This window comes from Passer montanus, unplaced genomic scaffold, assembly GCF_014805655.1.
Source record: "Passer montanus isolate IOZ18808 unplaced genomic scaffold, ASM1480565v1 scaffold9, whole genome shotgun sequence".
Taxonomy (NCBI): domain Eukaryota; kingdom Metazoa; phylum Chordata; class Aves; order Passeriformes; family Passeridae; genus Passer; species Passer montanus.
Genome location: NW_024374367.1, coordinates 17,185,710 through 17,207,841, shown reverse-complemented (window position 1 = coordinate 17,207,841; position 22,132 = coordinate 17,185,710). Strand labels below are relative to the sequence as shown.

Genomic DNA, 22,132 nt, shown 5'->3' with positions numbered 1-22,132 from the left:
CATTGCTGACTTCTTTGAAAGAGTACCTAGAAATAACTACATGCTACAAAAGTGTCAAGGTTGCTGATCCTAGGTAAATTGACCTTTCTGTAGCCTGGAGCCACGTACCTAATTTTTTTTCACCCAAAACCTCACACCCTAGCTGATTCCTGTTACACTGATTACACTGCACTCCCAGCATCAGTAAAGCCAGCTCATATCCCAGCATCCTGCAGGGAGGCTCATCACCGAAAAGAAGGTGACAGATTCTCTTCCAAGAGCCAGTCATGTGCCAGTTAGGCAGAGCTCACATAAACCATAAGATCTTGTTGAAACCCTGCATTCCTCCTGGCCTCATACTCTTATAACAAACTCCAGGTTACAGTCCCCATTTACAGCAGAGAACAGAATTCTTCAGAGGCATCTCTGGAGGGAAAAGACGTAACTTGTGTGTATTAGTGATGTTCACAAACAAAAGAAGGAAAAAAAACCAAACCAACAACCTTTGTGGCTGTGGGGTTTGATCCTCTTTTTTTCACTTCATTATTTGAAGAGTTTATATCAGGGATGTTAAGGATATGGCCATTTGATGGTTATAAAGGGCTTATTTATGGATGCCCAAAATGTAATGAAAAGAACTTTATGTTTCAGAAATGTATGTTTATAGCTGAGTTGCTAACCTTCTGTGTCACCTAGACTGCTTGGGTTATGCTTTCCCACGCACATGCAGGTACAGGCATAAGACTGGTGTGAGATCTGTAGGCTCATCCAACCCTGGATGAGACTGAGCTTTGTACCTGTCACACCAGAGCCCTGAACTGAGCAACTTCATTTCGTGAAGCTGTTTTAAGAAAGCTTTGATCTGTCATGGAATTGTATGGACTCAGTGTTTAGTACCTCCTGTACTTAGACATTGGGTTTTTGTGAGAGACTTGGAGACCTTCAGGTGCCATGACTGATTACAGTTAGTGAGACTGGAAAAGCACTTTGCATTTGATTAATAGCCTCAGAGACACTCGGCATTTTCAACAATTACATAATTATTTTTTAATGGATGTTTATAGTGATTACTGTTATGCTGCAGGTTTTTTGTTAATCATTAGAAAGCTGGCTATCCAGGCAACTGGAATTTAATTATTTGTCTGAGAATTCATTATAATCAAGGGGACAGACAATTAATAACTAATTAAATCTACTGAGATGCTGTGGGAAAGGAGTGTTAATCCCATTGCTTGTTGTGGTGGAAAGTGGACAGATACAGAGCTGTTTTATGTTAATTTGGAAAACATGACATCTTTGTAATGGAATAGATTGCTTAAGGACATCGCTAGTGAACTACAAGCTATTCACTTGTCTAAGCACAATAAGCTGAGAGAACCTTTTAGATTCTTTCCCTGGTCTGGATTAATTGTGATGACTGAGGTCTTTGAAAGGTTGCAGATTCCTTTGAGTTAGTAAAAGCATCCAGAAAAAAGATTGGTCGGTTTAGTTGCTTGAAAAACTTCTGGATTATACACTGGCTGAAACATGAACTTAGATAGGCTAACTCACATCAGAAAAAATTGGAAATTTAATAGCAAAACATTGGGATTATGTGGTACTGGGGCAGGACATGTTGCAGAAATTAGACTCATGTATTTAGGAAACATAGTAATACTTTTTCAGAAATCTTTATGATATTGTTTTATCCAGGATATCGTTAATCAAAAAGAAAACTGTCATCATGATCTTTTTTTTACCTGGTTCTAGTGGCTTTTCAGAAAACAAATGTTTCAGCTGTTATAGTAACTAAAAAACCCCAATACTGTCTATGTGTGACTTGGCTATTATCCATTAAATAATCCAGTCATCCCAGTTCGTAGAGAGCCAGTGTGGACATTAAAGTTGACGGTAACAACAGAAAAGCCAGGAATTAATCTGAGGAAACTAAAACCTGATTTTGCCTGGAGTCAGTCCCTATCTATGAGAGAGGAATTTTGAAGTTCTTTGACTAGACTCTTTCCTATTCTGTAAGAGCAGAACCTTTCAGCAGGATCACAGTCATACCAACCAGATCTCACCATGCTGAAATCAATACAGCAACCCTGATTTAATCAGTCCAAAATGGCAACCCAACATATAGATTCACAGTGATGCATACTCTGATGAGTTGCTCATACCTGGACATTCGCACGTTTTATGGAAGTACATTCTTTTTAGTCTCCTCCTTAATAACTCTATCTACTTTTAAGATAATTTACTAGACAGAAGCCAGAGTAATGAGAAATACCATGATAAATCCCAGTATGGTCCAGGGAAGTTCATAAGATTGTCCCTAAAAGTTCAGGGAACAGAATTTCATTTCTTGGCAACTCAAACCTGGGAAAGCATTTTGCTATGTGCTCTGAAATAGGTGACCTATTATGTACTAGAGTGGGCTATATTTTAATATAGAGGAAATTGCCCTTATGCCTACATAATTTATAAACCACTTCATGATGAAAACCATTTCTAATATGAGGAAGAAAGGAGTCAGGTTTCATAGGGAAAATTATTTGATCCATACTTTAAATTTTAAGTTCAGAAGTGTAGCTAGTGCAAATTCTAGCACAAGGCATGTAGTTGTTAATGTTATTCATGTCAAGATGTTGGATCCAATGAGGTGAGAATCTCACCCTTCATTTTAAAAAATTATGTTTCATGTTACGAAACACTGTAAAAATGAGACAAACCACACCCATGAAAGCAGGGGGAAAAGGCAAGGTAAATAAAAAGATACTAAATCATTGTATACATAAGGGTCTTACAGCTTGATCTGGAAAATATTCCGTTTTAATTTGATAGCATTGTGGAATTCAGCTGAAACAATGCATGAACTAATGGACAAAAGAAAACATATTCTATGATCTCCTTGCTGTACTGAACACTATTGCTGTTGATAGTACATCTTTTAAATCTTAGAAAGAATAGTTTAGGAGTCAAGAAATTGTAATAATAATTTCAGGAAAGATATTTTAAGTCAGTTTGCCTCATTTCAATGCTGTTGTTCACAGGATTTCTATGAAGGTATCTTGAAAGTGCTTGGAGATGATGATGAAAATGAACAAGAGGAAGTTAAGCTCAAGCAAGGTTTAAGTGAACTCCCTGAAATTTATGAATTACACCAAGACATCCTGGAAGAACTGGAAGAGAGAGTCCTCAAATGGCAAGTACAGAATGGCATAGTTTCATAGCCTTAACATATCCTCCACAGCAGGTGGGTGAATTCATTGGTGATCCCAGCAGAAACGAAAATAATAGAATCTGAACTACTTTGGCAGATTTTGCATACAGACAGAAAGGAGGTAAATTTAGAGGCTGTTAGGCTAAGAAATCAAATACTGAAATATGTGTGCAGTGAACAGCCCATGACTTTGAAATGGCCCCATCAGTCAGTGTGAGAACAGCCAGCTTCATATGCATTATCCCTGGTCACTTCTCAGTCATCACCAAGTGGCTTCACACCCATGGTCTGAAGGTCACAGACTCATGTTGTGGAAAGCAGGGACAACTTACATCAGAACTGATCCTAAAGATCATCTTCTTACAGAAATCTACATAGCAGCTGTGTAGGTCTCAGTTAAGGGAGAGTGCCTTGCTCCCAGCACCAAGGCAGGGATCTGCTACCCTAGGCTTCCAAGCCAAACGGACTCTGGCAGCCTGTTGATGGGACTCCATCAAACATCCTTACAGGGAAAAGTTTTTCTATGAGAGAATAACACCATGAATAGGACAGACAATGCTCCAAAATTCATTCAGCTGAGGAGACCTCTGAATTAAGCCAGACTGCCAGGTTCTATTGAATGATGGACCATGAAGCCCCACACCTCCAACTTGCCAAACTCCAGGAGGCATTGGTCACTGAGAATGGGTGATTCTATTTCTGCACAGCCACTGAGCAATTAAGGAAGTCAGTTAAATGAGTAGAATTTTTCAGCAACAATCCTAAATGTAGGGCACAGGTCTCCTTGCAGCCCTGCTCTTCCCAATCAAAGCATACGACAAGGTAAAGAGAGGCTAGAGAGAGCTGTGTTTTGGTTTGTGCTCACCAAGGGACTGTTGAGAGAAAGACTTAAAAAGTGTCACCAATGATTTGTGATTTATACACTTAGAACAAAAACAGACATAGTGTTTCTGGGATCTAAAATGTCTTGGGTACTGAAGAAGCAACAACCCTACTCTAACAGCATGTTGCCAGCTCCCTAAGAAAAAAGGAACACAACCATACATACCCTAAGAGTTAGTAGTGCAGAACTACTCTGTGGCACTGGGGATAAAGGAGGACTGTATTGTAAATGCTGCCAGCACAACAGTGTATGTTATACGCCTGCACCCAAATGGGTTTCCAGTCATTACCACACCTGAAGCTTCCAGTAAGCCCTTCCCTGTGCCTGCACTCCTCCGACACTCTGTTGCTCTGGACATCCCCAGGAACTCATGTTCCTCTTTTAAGTATGACTACTCTTTTGTGAACTCAGATTTTGTTCTGCTCTCTCCTTGTACATGCTTTATAAACATTTCAGCACTGTGCACCTGAATACTGAGACAGATGACAGTGAGGCAGTGCTGAGAAACAGGCAGTGAAGGAGAGTTGAAGATCTGATATTACAACAAGTGTTATATTCTCCCCCACAAACAGTGCTCAAAGCACTGCAGCAAGCAGAAGGTCTATTTACAGGAGCAGGAGCCGTGTTCTGAAAAAAGCCTCACAGTGCTGCTATGGCAGAGGCACAGCCAAAGGAACAGCCCCCATGGTGCCCATGCTACAGCAGCCTGTGGTGCTGTCTGTCCTGAAGCACTCCTTCTTTCCGGCTGTTCAGCCTAGGCTTTATGTGCACAGTGTATAGAGCCACTGTGGGTCGAATACAGTAAGCAAGAAGTATGGCTCTACTTCTTTACTTTTACTTGTTTATTTGTTGCTTCTTTTCTTTCTGTGGACTTAGGGACGAACACCAGAAAGTTGCTGATGTTTTTCTCTCCAGAAAATCAAGGCTGAATCACCACACAGCATACATTATGCAGTTTGACAGGAATTTGGCTTTGCTAGATGAAATGTGCCTTAAATATTCCCAACTGGCTACCATGATTCAGGAGTTTGAGGTAAGGTTCACATGGGTTTTTATGTGCACTAATGCCTGGCTTTGCCATGGGGATTACTCAAGGATTTTTTTTTTCCAGAACTCTACCACTGTTCACACATAGGGTAGAATGGAAGAATAGTTTTTTTAACAACCCTGGTGCTAAAACTGAATTGAGAAGTTCACTTGTGCATGATGTGTTTGTTTCTGTCTCTGTTGTCCACACACTCCTGTGTGTGCATACAGAATTTGTGTTGGTGAATCTACAGATCCATGAGTATGCTTTGCTGAAACATATTGGAGTGATTTCTCAGTCACTTATTAACTTACGAAGCTCTTTGAGGATGTGTTAGAGTTAATAACTAGGATTAAAACTAAGATGACAATTTGCTGCTGAGCTTGCATTCCCCCTGATGTCTGTGTTTCTTCCCTTTCGCTGAGGACAGCAAAGCTCCAGTGACAGCCCTTACAGTGTGAAACACCAACTTCTGAAAGTGGTACACCGTGTCTTCCAGTATCGTGTGATGCTCACAGGTCAGTACTATTACTCTCAAAAGAACCCAACAGAAACGCTGCCCTGATGTTCTGTGCCTCCACTGTGCTACATATTGATGCCCTAAAAGCTTAAAATAGGGCTAAAGCAGTATGGGATTTCCTGGGAACTTCAATATGCTTAGTTCAGAATTCAGTAAGTGTCAGGCAGCCTGGGAAGAGGCAGGCACTTCTATAGGATAGCCATGTTGAAAGGTCATAAAAAAGCATAGTCAGATGCTTTTAGCCATTTCTTCTTGGTTTTTTTTCCTTCTGTGAGTCAGGAGAGGCAGAGTTCAACCTCACTACCAACAAACACGTTTGATTTCTAGGTATGTTGAGGGTAGTTATCAGAGACAGTAGAAGACAGGTGACCTTGGCAAGGAGACTCTGCACTTCATCCTCTATGACAGTGGCAAGCACCATCTTCTTTTCAACAAAGCAGTTATACGCAGTACTGCACCATAAGTCCTATGCACAGTACACCGAAAGCTAGTGATTAGTCAAAAAAAGGTCCAGTTTTGCTGCATTATAGGAGACAGAGATATAAATTTACATTAACAGTACCTTTACTGATTTTACATATACAGTTATACCTTCCCTTTACATTCAGGACCATATCTATAACTACTATCTGAGTCTCTCCAAGGGGAGTTATGTTCCCTCTCTGCAAGCCACCCCAAATCTAGCAAGTCTGAGCCTGTGAGGAGAGTAGGCTTTCTGAAGCAGAATGTGGCCCCTAGAAATAATTGTGAAGTTTAGAATTGGCTAGGGAAGAAAATGGTGAAATGTAGCAATAAAACTCAGTGTTGTCACGTAATTTAGTCAGAACACAAAAGAGCAAGGATCCATAGACATAAAGATGGAGAAATATTTTGGAAGCATGCATATGTGGTGGACAAGGATGCAAGATTAGTCATGCATGGGACAGTAAAAAGGAAGCCATAAACCCTGCCCATACAGCCAATGAAGGGCACAGTGTACTAGAAGGGGCTTCTAAAAAAGAAGCAGAACAAAGTGACCATATGAAAACTTCATTAACAGCACAGATTACCAGCAGTTGCATCTTGCTCCAGACACTTTGATCAAGGATGCGACTCATTGTTCACAGCTGGGTTTGCTTTTTCAGTACAAGCAATACAAATGAACACTGGATTTCAATATTAGGACCTGCTTTCTGTCGGACTTTCTTCCCTCTCTTGGTGTGTCTACATTAAGGGCAATTTCCCAGACTTGTGGCTTGCAATACTTAGCAGTCTCTCATGATCCATAGTGTTTATGGTGCATGCACACAAATACTACATTTATGTGAAAGGAATTGGCATATCTCTCTCAGAAATAGCCCTTCTATCCTCTGTTTTCCCATTTCTGTGGTCCACAAGATAAATTGCAAACATGCAGCATGGTATTTTGTGAGAAAGCTGGAAGGACTGCAGTGAAGCTCCAGTGGTTGGATTCCATCTATGCTTGAAACAACTTGAGCTCCTTCTTGTTCCATGTACTGACACTAACTGGGAAAATGAAAGCTTTTGTGTATACTGAGATGAAGTCTACTGGATTAAGACACTACAGAAAATAGGTTTACTACTTTAGTTCTTCACCTCAAGAAACCAAGCCCCTTTTTGACTGCTAGGACAGAATGAGTCTGGAACAGTGCAGTCCTTTAGATTCTTGTGTGATAACTGGCTGATTCTACCACATAAGGAAAGAGTAATTTATGAGGATATTGGTTACCACTTACGGCTCCACAACCAAAAGGATTTGTCCACTCAGTCCATAGCTGAGGACAGAGCTTGCAGTGGTGAAAAGGAATACAAAATATTGCCTGATGACATCGCACAACCCCTTCCTGCCTGCCTGAGTACAGGCAGATGCTTTACAGAATGCAGGTAAAAGCCAGGTGAAGTTCAGGATGCCAGGAAAAACACAGAACTAGAAAGAGAAATGTGTATGGATAAGACATTCAAGGGAAGAGACATCCATGCCCAGCACCATTCTCAGCAAAGAGGTCTAGTTCTTCAATGCGGGATTTAGAAATCTGGACTAATCAGCAAGATAAGAGTGAAGTATTTCCAGGCTAGGATCCTTAAACTGTAGCACTTATGTACTACAATCTTTAAAAGCACAAAGACCCAGACACAGAATAAGCAGGTGGTCCTTGAAAAATAGTCCAAAAAAACACTGGTTAAAGGTTTGTATATAATGCAAATATAGTTGCTGTCACACTAAGAACCTATTTTCAGGTTATGATTGAGTTCAGTAGTAATTATTTGAACCCTGCTTGTACAGGACTAGTGTCTCCTTCCTGTGCCCATAAAAAGCATATGATTCATTTCATCTAACTGCAAATATAGCCAACAGCATTCATTCAGATGGGAAATCAGAATTAATTAGAAAAAGAGTTATTTGTAAAGTGGTGCTACTCAGCAACTCTCTTGACTGAGAAACATTTTTGACACAGTTCATTTATACCTGCCAAGTTTTGTGAGCCCTAATCTGTATCAATGCTCTTGCATTGATTCTCTAAGTAAAATGCCATCAAAGATTAATTTTGCTTTGGAAATAGGCTATATATACACTTAATGATTTGGGAATAAAGTGCTGTGGGACATTACTGTGGATGCCCCATTCATGGAAGCATTCAAAACCCAGGCTGGATGGGGCTTGGGGCAACCTGGTCTGTTGGAAAGTGTTCCTGCCCATGGCAGAGGGATGAGAACAAGGTGATACTTAATGTCCCTTCCAACCCCAACCGATGTCTGATTTTGTGATTAGGATTTAATGTTTTAGCTAACAACACTACAAATTATGTTGATCTGAATTCTGATTATTGGATGTCTGTGTTTGTTTGATTGTTTACTACAGATTACTTGAATAATCTTTGTCCTGATTCTACAGAGTATGAAGCCACACAAGGTAAAATGAAATTGGTAGAAGAAAACTTCCATTTTGCTAACATTGCTTCTAAAGAGGTGTGAGATTTCTATACTGGTAGTATATATAAGATGATTCCTTTAAAGATTTTGCATTAATAGGTTAGGTGTAAAATCTATTAGAACTGATTACTAATTTAGACAAATTATTTAGGACAAGAATTGTATCTTTTTATTTTTAATTGAAACATATGGGCTTCCTATAGTTTTGACATGATGGAACTTAGGGAAGAAGAAAACATCTATACAGGCATAGTGCACACACTGTAGTTTTGCCCCAGTCATTGAGGAAATCCTAGTCCTCCTTGGCTTTGTAAATATTTGGCCTGGTCATTGTAAAAACAATTCAGATGTCTCCTCCTGCCTGATTGTGTACCATTAGCTGTGGTATGCCTGCTGTGCTCTGTAAACTTGGGAGAAACCAAGGAGATTTTAATTGCATATTTATATTCTGGATTCCTTAATGCTACGTAAAGTTGCAAGACATTGCATAAAAAGCAGTTCTGCAAAATCAGGAACAAATCCATTGCTGACACCATCCTTTACAACACATGAGATAGATATAGCAAAAGTCTCTTACTCCCACTGAAATCATAGCAAGGTTTAGTGGTGATGTCTGTGGGAGTATTTTCCAGGCTGGAGTAAGCAGCAGTAACATTGTATTAATGAAATCAATTCGCCTCTCTTACACTAATTATAAATTCAAACCAACTCATAGCAATAAAGTCAGTTTATTCTGCCCAAGAGCAGAGACTCATGCAAGATGTAGTACCCTAGTCACTGATGATAGAACTATACCAGTAATTTAAACAGTAGCAGGGCAGACACTCAAGCCCTCTGACCACAACTGCCTATCTCATTTTGGTTAGGAGATGCTTGTGCCATTCCTAGCCAGCATGCTCCCAAGTTATGGCCAGAAATTGATAGAAAGCCCTGTGCCACAGGGGAAGGGATGTGAAATAGGGACCTGAGCCATGTTATGCCACTGCCCTCAGTGCCAGCAAACATGTCCTAGCCCAGGTTATTTGCCAGTGGAGAATCCAGGAATTAATTCATGTCACCACCTCATACACATACATTTTATCAGAAGGGGATGACATGTCCTCTCTCAGCAGTAAGAGGTACAATTTAGACTGCCATGCTATTTGGTGGCTAAAGTTGAGTTGCATTCATTTGTCTGTATAACAAGACATTGACAAAAATCTGCAACTAAAAAACATTACAAAAAAGATTTAGTGCCATCCTTGATGCTTAAAAGGGACCTCATAAGCTCTCTGGGTCAGCGCAAGCATGATGCAGTTTCACACAAGAGAATGATAAAGGGAGGGAGACAGCACCATGTACCATGTCAGAGTTGCTAGGGTGTTGCATTATGAGAGTGACAAAGAAGCCAAAGGATACCCTTGCAAACAGGAGGGATTTGAGTTATTTTTCTACTCTTTTGTGTGATGTATGGTGTTTGTTTTCCTTCATCCCTCAGCTGCCTTATTCATTGTTTCTGAAATCACGGACCAAGCCAATGACAGCATGCTCCAAGCGGTGAGTCCTACCATGACTACCATGAGTCCTACATGCTCCCCTGACCTATAGTGTGTTTTTTGCATTTCTGTTCAAGTGAATACATGTTTCTGCTAGATTCTGAAGTCTCCTCCAAGGTGAGACTTACGTGCTTGTACAGATCTGGTTTACAGTACTGCAGATGTGGAGCTGGTCTGTGCCCTTTAGTGCAGCTGTGCAAGATGTAAGACACTATAGCCAATAGCACAGAGGGGTTTTTTTCCCTCTTGAATTTCAACTCACTTCTTTATTATTTCATTTTCTGAGCAATGAGAGGGTTGTTAATAATCATTCAGGCATCAGAATATGAAATTGAAGAGACAAAGAGAAAAAGCATTACATGTAGCGTCACCACATTAAGATGATGCAGATGAAGGAAAGGAATGAAATATCAATCTTCCTAATAAGAGCTTGTTTTCAGGTAGGCTTTTAAGGCTGAAAAAATGAATGCAGTTGAATTGTTAGGGAAGAACACACTAATTGGTTATGAAGTTGAAAGAACATATGCAGATTGCAGGGAGGATGTCTAACAAGCCTAGAGTTTTATCATAAAAAGGAATGTGATCTGACCTCTCTGTAAACTAGACTCTGAAACTACAGACTTGCTAAGCAAAGTTTTCAACTGGTTTGATTCTGATTTTCCTTCTCCTCAGGCAAAGAATTGATAATCCTATTTCCCCATTATTAAAGCAGTCTTCGTACCAAAATAAATATTTCATCAAATGCCTGAGATCTCATGCAAACCTCCCAGAAAAATCTCAGAGCTTTAGGGATACCTGTGTTACAGGTTCAGAACTCTAAGAGCTCAGTTCCTAACAGATCAAGGTCACACATTCCTGGCACCTCTGCTTCCTTAGATTTCACTCAGATATATGAGATATTTATATAAATAATTTTCTGAAGTCAGAAGTAAATGTAAGTGGCCAAAATCAAATTTGTGTTGCATTGCCATGAAATCATTTTGTCTCTACTAAGCCATGCTTCAATTTGAAGAGCATCATTGTATCATCTGAGTCTTACACATCTCACAGGCTGTATAATAATTGCTATTAATAATGTCTGTTTTGGAATAATTTCATCACAAATTCTGGAGAGATTTTTACACTTATTTCTTATCATATCATCAGAGCATCTGATCTACTCTTTTTCAAAACTTTGGTATGGGAGAGATGAAAAAGAATTTTCTTCTTTCCCTTTTGTGTGAATGTGGGGGGGTTTTGCGAAAGCGCAAGTTCATGAGAAACAAAGTTCTATCCTATGCTAAATCAGAGGTTGTCCTCCTGAATTAACATTCCAGACACAAAAGCAACAACCAGCACTTCTTTTCTTTCTCTCAGTTAAAAAAAAAAAAAGAAAACCTAAAAACAAATAATTACTCTACTTACAGAAGGAATTGAACAATGCCACTTATATTAGAGCATTAATAAATTGTCATGTACTTGGCTGAATGTCTAAGAAATCATTTAGACTTGGCATATACCAGGAAGGATGATTTCTGTTCCCATGTACCAGCTCATCAAACGACACTCCAAAAATCTCATAGGAGCACTGAATTTGGATCTACATTTTCTACAGAATATCAGTGACCCATTATTAGCTTTTTTTTGTTGTTTTATGATAATAAGACTCTAGCAGTTTTTCCTGGGGACTATTAACCCAGGATTTTCAAGCAAATTATGATCATAACTTTTTCCACAGCATTTTCAACATGCAGGAAAATACTGCTTTCAATTTACAGATGTACAAACAGAAGTACAAGGCACACCATCACCACAGAGTATTGTTGTGTTATGTCTATCTGTAATTCCAGGAGATGAACTAAGCAGGGTTCGTACTGCTCTCTGAATGCCTACAATCTGTTAGAGGCCGTGAGATGCTAAGAGCTATAAATCACTGTTGCTATTAACAGCTGGTGAATTCCATGGGGAGGTGTTCCTGCTGCATAAACATCATGATAAAATTATGGAAGCTGCAGTTCACTGCTAAAATGGCCACAGCAGTATTTCTGACACCCACTTCTGCAGTACTGTCTGGGTGGAGCTTTGCTTTTGTTCCTTAATTGTAGTACTGTGAAGGATCTTAGAAAGAAGAATGATGATAGTTTTAAGACCAATGAAGAAAGCTATATAAACTTGGAATTTTGGGGAACTGACAGGAAACTATGCCCCCCCTCAGCTGTCCACATTCCCAGATAAACCACTATCCTTCACATGTGATGGGTGTTTGACTTCCTTCAGGAAATGAGTTCAATACTTCTCTGTCCATTTCCTGGTGAACATGTGTCCATACTGCAAACATCAGCATTTCAACAGGCTCCTCTGCCAGCAGTCCTGAGAAAAGCTGGGCTGCTGCAACTTCTCTCACTCTGGTAGAAACCCAGATGAGTAGTACTAGCACTGGCACGAGTGTGCTCACAGGAGAACACTGCTTTTTCTGGAGATGAAAAACAGGTTTTCTTTGTGGAAGCTGTCAATTGGACAGGTTTTTCCACGCTAAAATACCCTTCAGTGACAGGAAAATCCTTTGCAAAAGTCAGCTATCCCATGATCCCTGATATTTCTTGTGCTATTGCTTTATATGTTGCTTCTATTTTATTTGCCTATAGTGTTTTAGAAGTGACCTGAGAAAATATATGTTACTTCTGGCATTGCAAAAGGGATACCTGACATCTGAAATTCTTGAAAATGTGTCAACTGTCAATTACATTGCATGGGCACAGTGAAGCTCTGTGCTGGTCAAGCCTTGTAGGTGTTTCCATGTATTTGACATCCATTTACTGATGAAGAACTAAGTATCATGCTAAACAAGTGCAATATTTCACAGGGGCAGTAAGATAGGGAGATTTCAGGCTTATTCAAAAAGCAAGCTTAGATAGATACGTGAATTGTGTTAGCTGAAATCTAGGGTAAATTAGCCTTGACATATCATCATGTTAACTTGGATATTCTCTTTCTAGTATCTGTGATAACTTTCTTAATTAGCTGATCCTGTAGACACAACTGATTTATATCAGGCAGATACAGTGTATGATCTAATCAAGTCTCACTAATCCCAGGGGTATATTAATGCCAAACAATGGAGCAAAAGAAAACAGACCATTGCCTATTGAAGCAGAAAACTGTTCTAAAAGGCTGTCAGGTGACAAAGCTGTATCAAGTATGGTCCTTAGTGTGTTGTTTGTCTGGGTGTGTACTGAAGATACAGGATACAGTGGCTAACTTAGATAGGAGACTCCTAATTTTTAGGCATATTCCAGTGAGGACTCACTGCTGCTGGGCAGCCCATTCTACTGTTCTGATCAGATAAAAACAGCTGAATCCTATGCCCCAGCCTCTGTTTTAACAGCCTCATCTGCTAAATGGAAGGAGATTTGAAAATACTAGCAATATTGCAAAGGTACAGACATCCCTTCTTCCTTCTACCCTTCATCTGATTTTCTTTGTGGGAGCACAGACTTATCTAGGTTAATCTTAACTACATCTTCATGGATAAGCTCATTATTTTATGATAATAAGATTCTAGCCGTTTTTCCTGGGAACTATTAACCCAGTTAGTGCCCAGTGGACACTGGTGCCAGTGCCCACTGACTGTACTTTAAGGGCAGGCAAATAGTTAATAGTACCAGAGTTGAATCATAAACGTCCTGGTTTTTGCAAAACATCCAAACAGAAATGCAGCTTCATTGCCTGCTTACTAGTGTACTCTCTAAATCCCCTATTGCAAAGGCATTAATCCATTATCACAGAATGTACATCTTCAGATAATCCTAGCAACAGTCTGAAAGTATCAAAGCATGCTTTGGATTATCTGTGTCATGGCTCTTACACACAGGTCTTTGGAGCATATGCTGTACTTTGTCCCTATTTTATTAGTTCACAGAGCCAGAAAGTTGGGAAAGAAGCCAATGTATAAATACCATATGAAGTTAGCAGGTCCTTTGGAAGGTGCACTGGGGAATCACAGGTAAAAGAACTGTAGAAGGTCACAGCAGATGTGAATGCAGGTGATGAGGTTTTGTAAAGCCTGTAAGGCAGGAAGAAGACTTTCTGGGTATAAATCCTTGGTCTCAGTTCTCTCTGAAATCTAATTCTGTAATATCAGTTCTAAAGAAATAAAATGGTGGGGAGGGGTGAGGGAAAATTTGCCTGCTTATATAAAAACAGTTACTATGCAGCCTTTTAAATGCTGTTTTTCTCTCCCAGGAAAACTTGCAGAAGCTAGTACACATTGAACACAGTGTCAGAGGGCAGAGCGGCCTCCTCCAGCCAGGAAGGGTGAGTGCTGCAGGCAGACTTATGCTGGTAAGGGCATTCTTTCTGGCCAGCAATATCTCTGTGTGGATGGCCATGTTTCAGATGCCTACAGACGTTGTTTACTGAGCTATTGTGATACAAGTTGGAGCACTGGTTTGTGTAAAAAACATCACTCTGGCAGTGCACAAAAAGAATGTCATGCTGAGAAAGACATGCATTTTCTCTGCTTTTACACAGAGCAGCCATTTGGCTTTTCACTTCAGCAGTCATCCCCCAGTGTAGTGTATTTTGATGGAGCTACTGCTTTCCTCCTTACATACTCCTGTCAAAAGGCTGAAACTCTAGCAGGAATTGCTTTCAGCCTAAAAAGGCTCTGTGCTTTATATAGCTGGCTAAGAACCTTACATTAGGGCAATTAATTTTTTTTTTCAAATTTATATTTTCACCATTCCCCATGGTGCTTTTAATATAAGATGCTGTTTGTAAGCAACACGTCAACAGAAACATGAGAGAGCGTACAGCTGTCTTGCTATCCACATCAAATGCAAATTTCTTCTTCTGACTTTCAAACCTGTCCAGTTTCCTCAGCTCCAACCTGCTTCTATGCATCAAAAGATTTCTTTCTTGAGTTCTGTATCTTTAACAAAATTCATGAAGCAATTTTCAAAGCATGCATACTAATAGCATAAGAATATTCATCAGCCAAATATTGCAAATATTTGTTTTCCTCTCTGACATCAGTATTCTCACTTGCCCTTTCCAGGTAATGCTTTAACAAATTCTGCAAAGCCCAGCATACGGATTTTACAGGATTTGTCTCTTTGATTATAAACTATTCTAGAGTGGAAAAGTACACTAGATTCCAATTTCCATCTGAAAAGAGCAGATGACTGTTAGTCCACTGATGTAGTTCAGTTAGTTATGGCAGACTTTTTCAAACATTTCTCCAATGAAGTTCTAAGTGTGCTGGTTTAGCTGCTTTTGCATACACAGTCCTGCCTACATACATAGTCCATAAGATGGACTGAAAAAGTGTTGTGCTTGCAAAATTATACAAATTATATATGGAGGTATAGTTAAGATGGTGTAGCATACTAAAACCCAAGGTTTCAGCTTTTCTCATTGGTCTACCTATTTTAGAGGACTTTTAAAGACAAGAATTCTTTTCTAAAGCTCATTATATGTTAGCTTTCAATCTGTGACAGTCACCTCTGAGCATAGTCCGCAGTGCAGAAAGAATGGGCTGAGGACAAGTGGGTTTCCAACCCATTTGGTACTGACACAAATGCAAGCCGTGAAAGTTACCAGAGTTAACCCAGGCAAAGACTAAACCAGATCATAAGGAGTAAGTCTAGAAACAGGTGTTGAGGTTCTCTATCTCTTCTTGTGCTGATGAATGGCATTGGAGTAGCTCCTTGCCCGGAAGAAATACTCTCTTTTCTCAGTAAGATTCAGAATGAAATCTCAGGATTACAATCTGCTGTTTTCTCCTTCAGATCTTTGTTAAAGAGGGAACGCTGATGAAAGTCTCTGGCAAAAACAGGCATCCTCGACATTTGTTCTTGGTAAGATTTTTAAATATTTTTACTCTCTCTCATATCCTTCCATGCATTTATGCATCCCTGAAGCCTGGGAGATTTAGGCTGCAAGTCAATTTAACCATCAACAGTGATGTAGTGAGTTCCTGTTCCTAACAGGGCTGTAGTCCTTCCACATGTCCTGTTGGCCCCACATACAGGAATACGTGCTGTGCAACCCTCCGGTTGTGCCACAGTTATATATATAGCCTTTACCAGGACATAATTCTGCAAAGAACTGCAAGTTTTTAAGGGGATGAGGAAAGATCAAAACTCCTCAAAACCTTCAGGAATTAAGCTGCACACTTGAAAGTCCTAAGACCTTTGAAGTTTTAAACAGGAGCAAGAGAGAATACCCTACTGCTAAAGTAGCTGAAAAACTTCCTTTGGTCACACTGGGGAGGGATCTTTGAAGAACTTGCTTTTCAGCTCCTGCTGTCCACATATATATAAATTACCTGATAATTTTGTGTATTGCCTCAGTGTAGTTCCTCTAAACACACACCTCCAATTTAGTGTGGATTAGAGCAACAGTTTTCAGTGACAGTTTGCAACATTCTTCTAGGATGATTAGGAAAAATGGACCTTTCATCACTTGGCTGGAATACTCTTTACAAGGATCCACAACCCTCATGCAAGTATTTGCAAATCAAAACTCCAGTTTTGGAGATATGCTATGAACACTTATGCTTTCTATTTTGCATCACACACTCCATTGAGCAGTTAGAGAGTATCTGAGACTCCAGGCTCCTGAGCTCTATTCTCAACTTTTTCAGGTAGTGTATTTTGTAACCACAGGTATTTTTATGCACTTTTCAATATTAAGGTGATTATGATATTTGCCAGTGTCTTAGGACTTTGTTACCTGCTTACCTGTTAATGTTTGAAAAATTCTTTAGAGCTCCCTCCCAGAAAAAAGCCATAATGAACTGAGAATTACTGCTGCCATTAACATTACAATTTTGCTTGCAGAATTGATTTAAAAAAAAATAAATTGTATGCCTTGAATATGTATTTGCTGTTGCCTTTAAGTGCTGACAGCTTTTCACTATGGGATCATTGTAAGGAGGAGAGATGGCTTATTACAGAAGCCACGTATTTTGCATTAATCCTTTATATTTCTCCCTCTTACTTATAATTCCTATTTGTGCATGAGTGTATGCACAAGCTTCTTTTCCTCCTCAACCGTATATTGCCATCATAATCAAAGATCAGATGAGGTGGGATGAAGTGCTGGTGCTGCACTTTCTTGATGGTTTTAGTGGTTTCTGTGAAAATTCAGACTTTCATGTACTGAAAATGATGAATTTCACACAAATCTTCAAATACAAGATAGCTGCAGTCCTGTTTTACAGAGTCAGCATCAATGGACTGTAACAAGTGCAATTAACATCAAAATCATTACTTTCTTGCAGTCATAGGAAAAAGGCTATGCCAGAAACTCCAGGAGCTGGCCTTAAGAAACAATGTTCTCAGCAGCAGTAACTCTGAAGTCTACTGATGACTCTACTTTATAACAGTTGATAATTACATTACTACCGATCTCTCTTCTGAAACACTTGCCTTTGTTAGTCTTCAAAATTACTTTGGAACTGTGGCTAAAGCTGGGACAAAATTCCAAGATATCACTACCCTTTAGTCTTCCAATGTGTTTGTTGCTGCCATCATAATCCATTACTATGGCAAAACCTGAAGTGCTACAAACTTAGCTGTTGTAACTGATACAGAGAATTTTAAAGGAAGATCAGAAATCAGATTGAAAGTAAACACTGAGAGCAAAGACATGGGATAAACTTATATAAATTTCAAGTCATCCTAAATGGTTGTATCAGCTTGGAGGTCACAAGTCACAAGAGGCCTTGTTACTGGAACAGAGCAAGCACAGAAATTACTTTCTGTGTTACTTTCTAGTTTAGGAACTATTTCCTAGGGAAAGTTCAGATGCTCAAAGTCGGATGTTAACTGCAGAGAGAGAAGTATCTCTTGACAGCTGGAGGAGACATTACAGTAGTCAATGTCTTGTTAATAGATACTCTCAGTATTCAGAAAAAGTGGTTTTTTCTTCCTTTCAGTCAGCAAGGCAAATTGTGACCAAATGTACTGTCATGCAAAGAATGGGGTGGAGCTAGTCATAATGGTCACTTTCAAGAACCAAGAGACACATAAACCTGGCTTTCCTGCAGTTGCAACTTTCCTGAAGTTGCAATCACTTCAGGCTTCCTGTATTGTATCTCCAGTAGGGGCAGGGAGAGGGTGTCTGGATTGTTGAAACTACTTGAAACTTATTGGCAAATATCTACCCTCAGGTTCAGTGATTTCTGTGGAAGAAAAACCCATGACAAAACCCCAAGACTAGAATAGTTTCCTAAGCACTGTCTCTTAAAACTGGCATTTATTTAAAGCCTTTACCTTCTAAGGACTGCATTATAATCCCTTGAAGCCACTTGCAAAACTCAGGTTTGTGTATCAATAAAAACCCAAACTTTTCAGAATTTCTTTTTAATGCTTCGCATGTCAGCAGTAACTCAAAAAGATCACCAGAAGATAGCATGTAATAGATGTAGTTTGGCTTAGCTTTGATGGAACAAGAGTATTTACCTTCACTATCCCAAGGAGACTTTTACATGAATAGCATTTTCTGAAGTTCTTAGTAGCGAAGTTACTCTGACTGAAGCTAAATTGAGACCAGGAACTGGAATTTCAGAGCAAGAGCACACACTGAAGGATAACCCTGAAAATTTAATCCCTATGCATCCTAGGAGATGAACCCATCATACTGAAGTTGTAGCTAGAATAGGCTGTAAAACTTGGTGTGTGCCAGACTCCTACTTGACCTGTGCTTTCAAAGCATGCTTTAGTGGTGTGCTCTGAATATACATCTGCCTATAAGGAACACTGTATATCTGTGCACAGCCTATATATGCATGACAGTGTAAAGACAAATTTTAGATGTTTCTGCAGGTGTGTATTGTGTGTATCAAAATGTTACTTGAGCTGGCTATTTTGTGTAGGCTGATGGTATTGTTGAATCTGGTGTTTCCTGGCAGGATGTTTTGTGAGTTTTGCTGTGTGTCTGTTTCCTGAGTCCAATCTCTGTTTACAAGGATGTTGTGGCCTCTGTGCAGCACAGTATGGGCTGCTGAAACTGGCAAGTCCCCTAACTGCCCCACAGCCACAAGACTTTGCAAGTCAGAGCCTGGGTCTTATCTCACCCTTCTAAGAATTTCTCTACAAAGGCCACTTGTTTTGAAAATGGGTTGACAGGAAGCTGCTATCAAATGGGAGACTGTTTAATGCTGTATCTGGCAGGGTTGGAGTATAGGAAATTCTTGGAGTTGCAGCTTGAAAAACACAGCTCCAGCACACATTCAGACTGCTCCACTGACACTCAGGGCATGTTTAACTCAGACTTGAATAGAAGAAGGCAGGAGTCGTAATTAGCTAGCCTTTAAAATATTCAGAAAAACCAAACATGTGGTAGACACTTTTAGACAGAGAGTATATTACATATGGATGCCAGCAGTTCAGCAGGGCTTAAATTTGTTTGGATCAATCAACTTGAACACTGTAGGTTAGAAAACTTGCACTGACTCTAATGTTACTGGGTATCTGTCACAACAGAGAGAATTATAAAAAGAAGGTGGGGGTAAAGGAAATCAGTAACGGAAAAAAAATGGAATAAAAGATGAGACATATCCTTCTTTCTCTGTGCAGAAAAAGGGTGTGTGCTCCAATATCAAATTCTGAGCAGTCTGGGAACCCCAATTATTCAAAAGTATTCTAGCAAACAAAAAGTGTCTGAAGCCCAAGGACTTGTAGGAACTTCCCATAGGGTTCTAGCAGTCCATCTCCTCTACTGCAGATTTCTGAGAGGCTGCAAGATCAGCTTCTAACATCAGCCAATCCTCACTGCTTGAGGGAACAGTGGACAGCTGAAGCAGAAGAATGCATGAAGGCACTGGTACTAATACTAGTTCTGTCCATGCCATTCATATGGCCATCACTATGGTCTTTGCAAAGGAAACAGCAGTGAGTGCAAACCCTTTCTTTCTTCTTGAGAATGTGTGCCTTGCTTCACAAGCTTGATATTGAAATGGTTGCCATGAGTTCACTGTGTCAAGTTGTAGCTAGTAAGACCTCCAAATCACAGCCTACTGCTAAATAGGGGAGAAAAAAAAAGAAGGAGGGAAAAAAAGTAACGGGCAATTAAAAGCAAAGTAACATTTAGTAAAATCTTGGGATATTAATCGAGGTTGTCATGATAATGGTGTGCACCACAGTGTCATCCTTTATCAACAGTAATAAAAAAAATAAGCAGGTTTTAAAGAGATTTATAACTTTTAAAACACATATTAAAAAATGAGTTTGCTATTCAAGAAGCCCCATAGCAGATTATGTCAGGATCCTGAAGATCCCTCTCAGGAGTTTACTTTCTTAGGTTTAGTGCCCAGGTGCTGTAGGGCCCATTTTAGAGCCAGTGCTCTTTAATACCTTCTTGAAGAGGGATGAAGGACTTGAAGGGAGACAAAGTAAGTTTGCTGATCATGCTAAACTGGGAGGAGCTGTCAACTTCCTTGAGGGCAAGGAGAGGCCTTAGAGAGAAACCTCGACAAATTAGAAAGATGAGCAATCACCAACCATACGAAGTTTAACAAGGACTAGTGTTGGGAAGGGGCAACCCTGTAGCGTAGAGTAGGCAATGAGGTGCTGGAGAGCAGCACTGCAAATAAAGGGACCTGTGGGTCCTAGTCCATCACTGGCTGGGCAAGGGAGGGGATTGTCCTGCTCTGCTCTGCAGCAGCCTCACCAGCAGTACTGTGAGCAGTTTTGGGCACCACAGTATAAGGAGCTAAAGCTGTTAGAGATCATCCAAAGGAGCAACACAGAGATGGGTAAGGATCTGAAGGAGAAGCCATTTAAGGAGTGGCTGAGGCCACTTGAATTGTTCAGCCTGGAGGAGACTGAGGTCAGACCCAATCATGGTCTTCATGCTCCCTCAGGAGGGGCAGTAGAGGAGCAGCATCAGTTTCTGCTCTCTGTGACAGGATACAAGGGAACAGCATAAAGCTGTCAGGAGAGGATTAGGCTGTTTATGAGGAAAGGGTTAGGGTTAGGTAACAGTCCCAGAAGTTCATCAAGTTACAGCTTGTTCCAGGTATACCCCCCAGGAAAATGGGCAGGCAAGCCTGCAAGCCATATTTCAAATTATTGATTTTGTCTGTTTTTTCATATAGATGAATGATGTTCTGCTGTACACATATCCCCAGAAGGATGGCAAATACCGACTGAAAAACACTTGGACTGTGTCAGGAATGAAGGTAATGCTTCATCTGTATTAAAAGCTTGAATTAAAGTTTTATAGAACTGCTGGTACTTTGCTGGTTTATGTCTCATATCCAGCAGGGGGAAAGAGGGGATGGGCCTGTTATCAGGGCATTCCCTTGTGTCTTACAGGAAAAATGGCAGAAAACAAACATAAAAAGATTATCTCTAAGTCTTGACTTAGTATGACAGCCTTATTCAGACTGTATAAATAATACAAGCCAAAATCATTTACCTCTGATCATGAAACAGGAAACAGAAAATATTTATTATCCCATTTTGTCTCCAGCTAATGCATTCTTGTTCTCTTAAATATAGTCACTAGAGCTTAGTCTGCCTGGTTTTAAACTCCTGCTACTCAAAATTTACACATGGCTGGTTTTCATGTGCCTTTTAACTGTTTTCATCAAAAACATTAATGGATCAAAAAGCAATTAGCCAACTTTATGGGGAAAAGGTCTATTGGGAACAATTTCACACAGTGATACAAACCCAGTTTTTTCTTCAATAAATTTATAAATTGCAAACACAATTAAGCTGTCCTCACACTCTTTCCCAAAGTACTCATTGGTACCAGAATATATGCAAGAGGAAATATCGGACCAAAGAGGTCTATTGGACCTTCATAAATGTTCCATAACTAATATTCCAAGTTGTATTTATGTGAAACAGGATTTGAAGTGACAAGTCAAGAGTCTGATGATCTAGAAAACACACAAGATGAGAATTACTAATCATTAATTTCAGTGGAATGACATAGGAAATTTAAGGTGTTATGAAAAGGTGCAGTGGTTGATCACCCCAGGGACCTGAGAGTTTAAAACTGACTCAGGGATCCCAGAAATTCCTAGGCATTGCCAAAATATTCTACTGTTTAGTGAAAA

The 22,132-nt window shown here is 39.8% G+C and overlaps 1 protein-coding gene across 1 annotated transcript in view; it reads left to right on the top strand.

The window, feature by feature from the left end:
* FGD5 (FYVE, RhoGEF and PH domain containing 5) overlaps positions 1-22,132 on the top strand; it is a 78,411-nt gene that overhangs the window by 39,326 nt on the left and 16,953 nt on the right. Inside the window, exons 6-13 of the mRNA XM_039734101.1 lie at positions 3,012-3,163; positions 4,941-5,097; positions 5,522-5,609; positions 8,472-8,522; positions 10,020-10,078; positions 14,299-14,370; positions 15,846-15,914; positions 21,161-21,244. Coding sequence (XP_039590035.1) covers positions 3,012-3,163; positions 4,941-5,097; positions 5,522-5,609; positions 8,472-8,522; positions 10,020-10,078; positions 14,299-14,370; positions 15,846-15,914; positions 21,161-21,244 — 732 coding nt within the window. The remainder of the gene's footprint in view (positions 1-3,011; positions 3,164-4,940; positions 5,098-5,521; positions 5,610-8,471; positions 8,523-10,019; positions 10,079-14,298; positions 14,371-15,845; positions 15,915-21,160; positions 21,245-22,132) is intronic.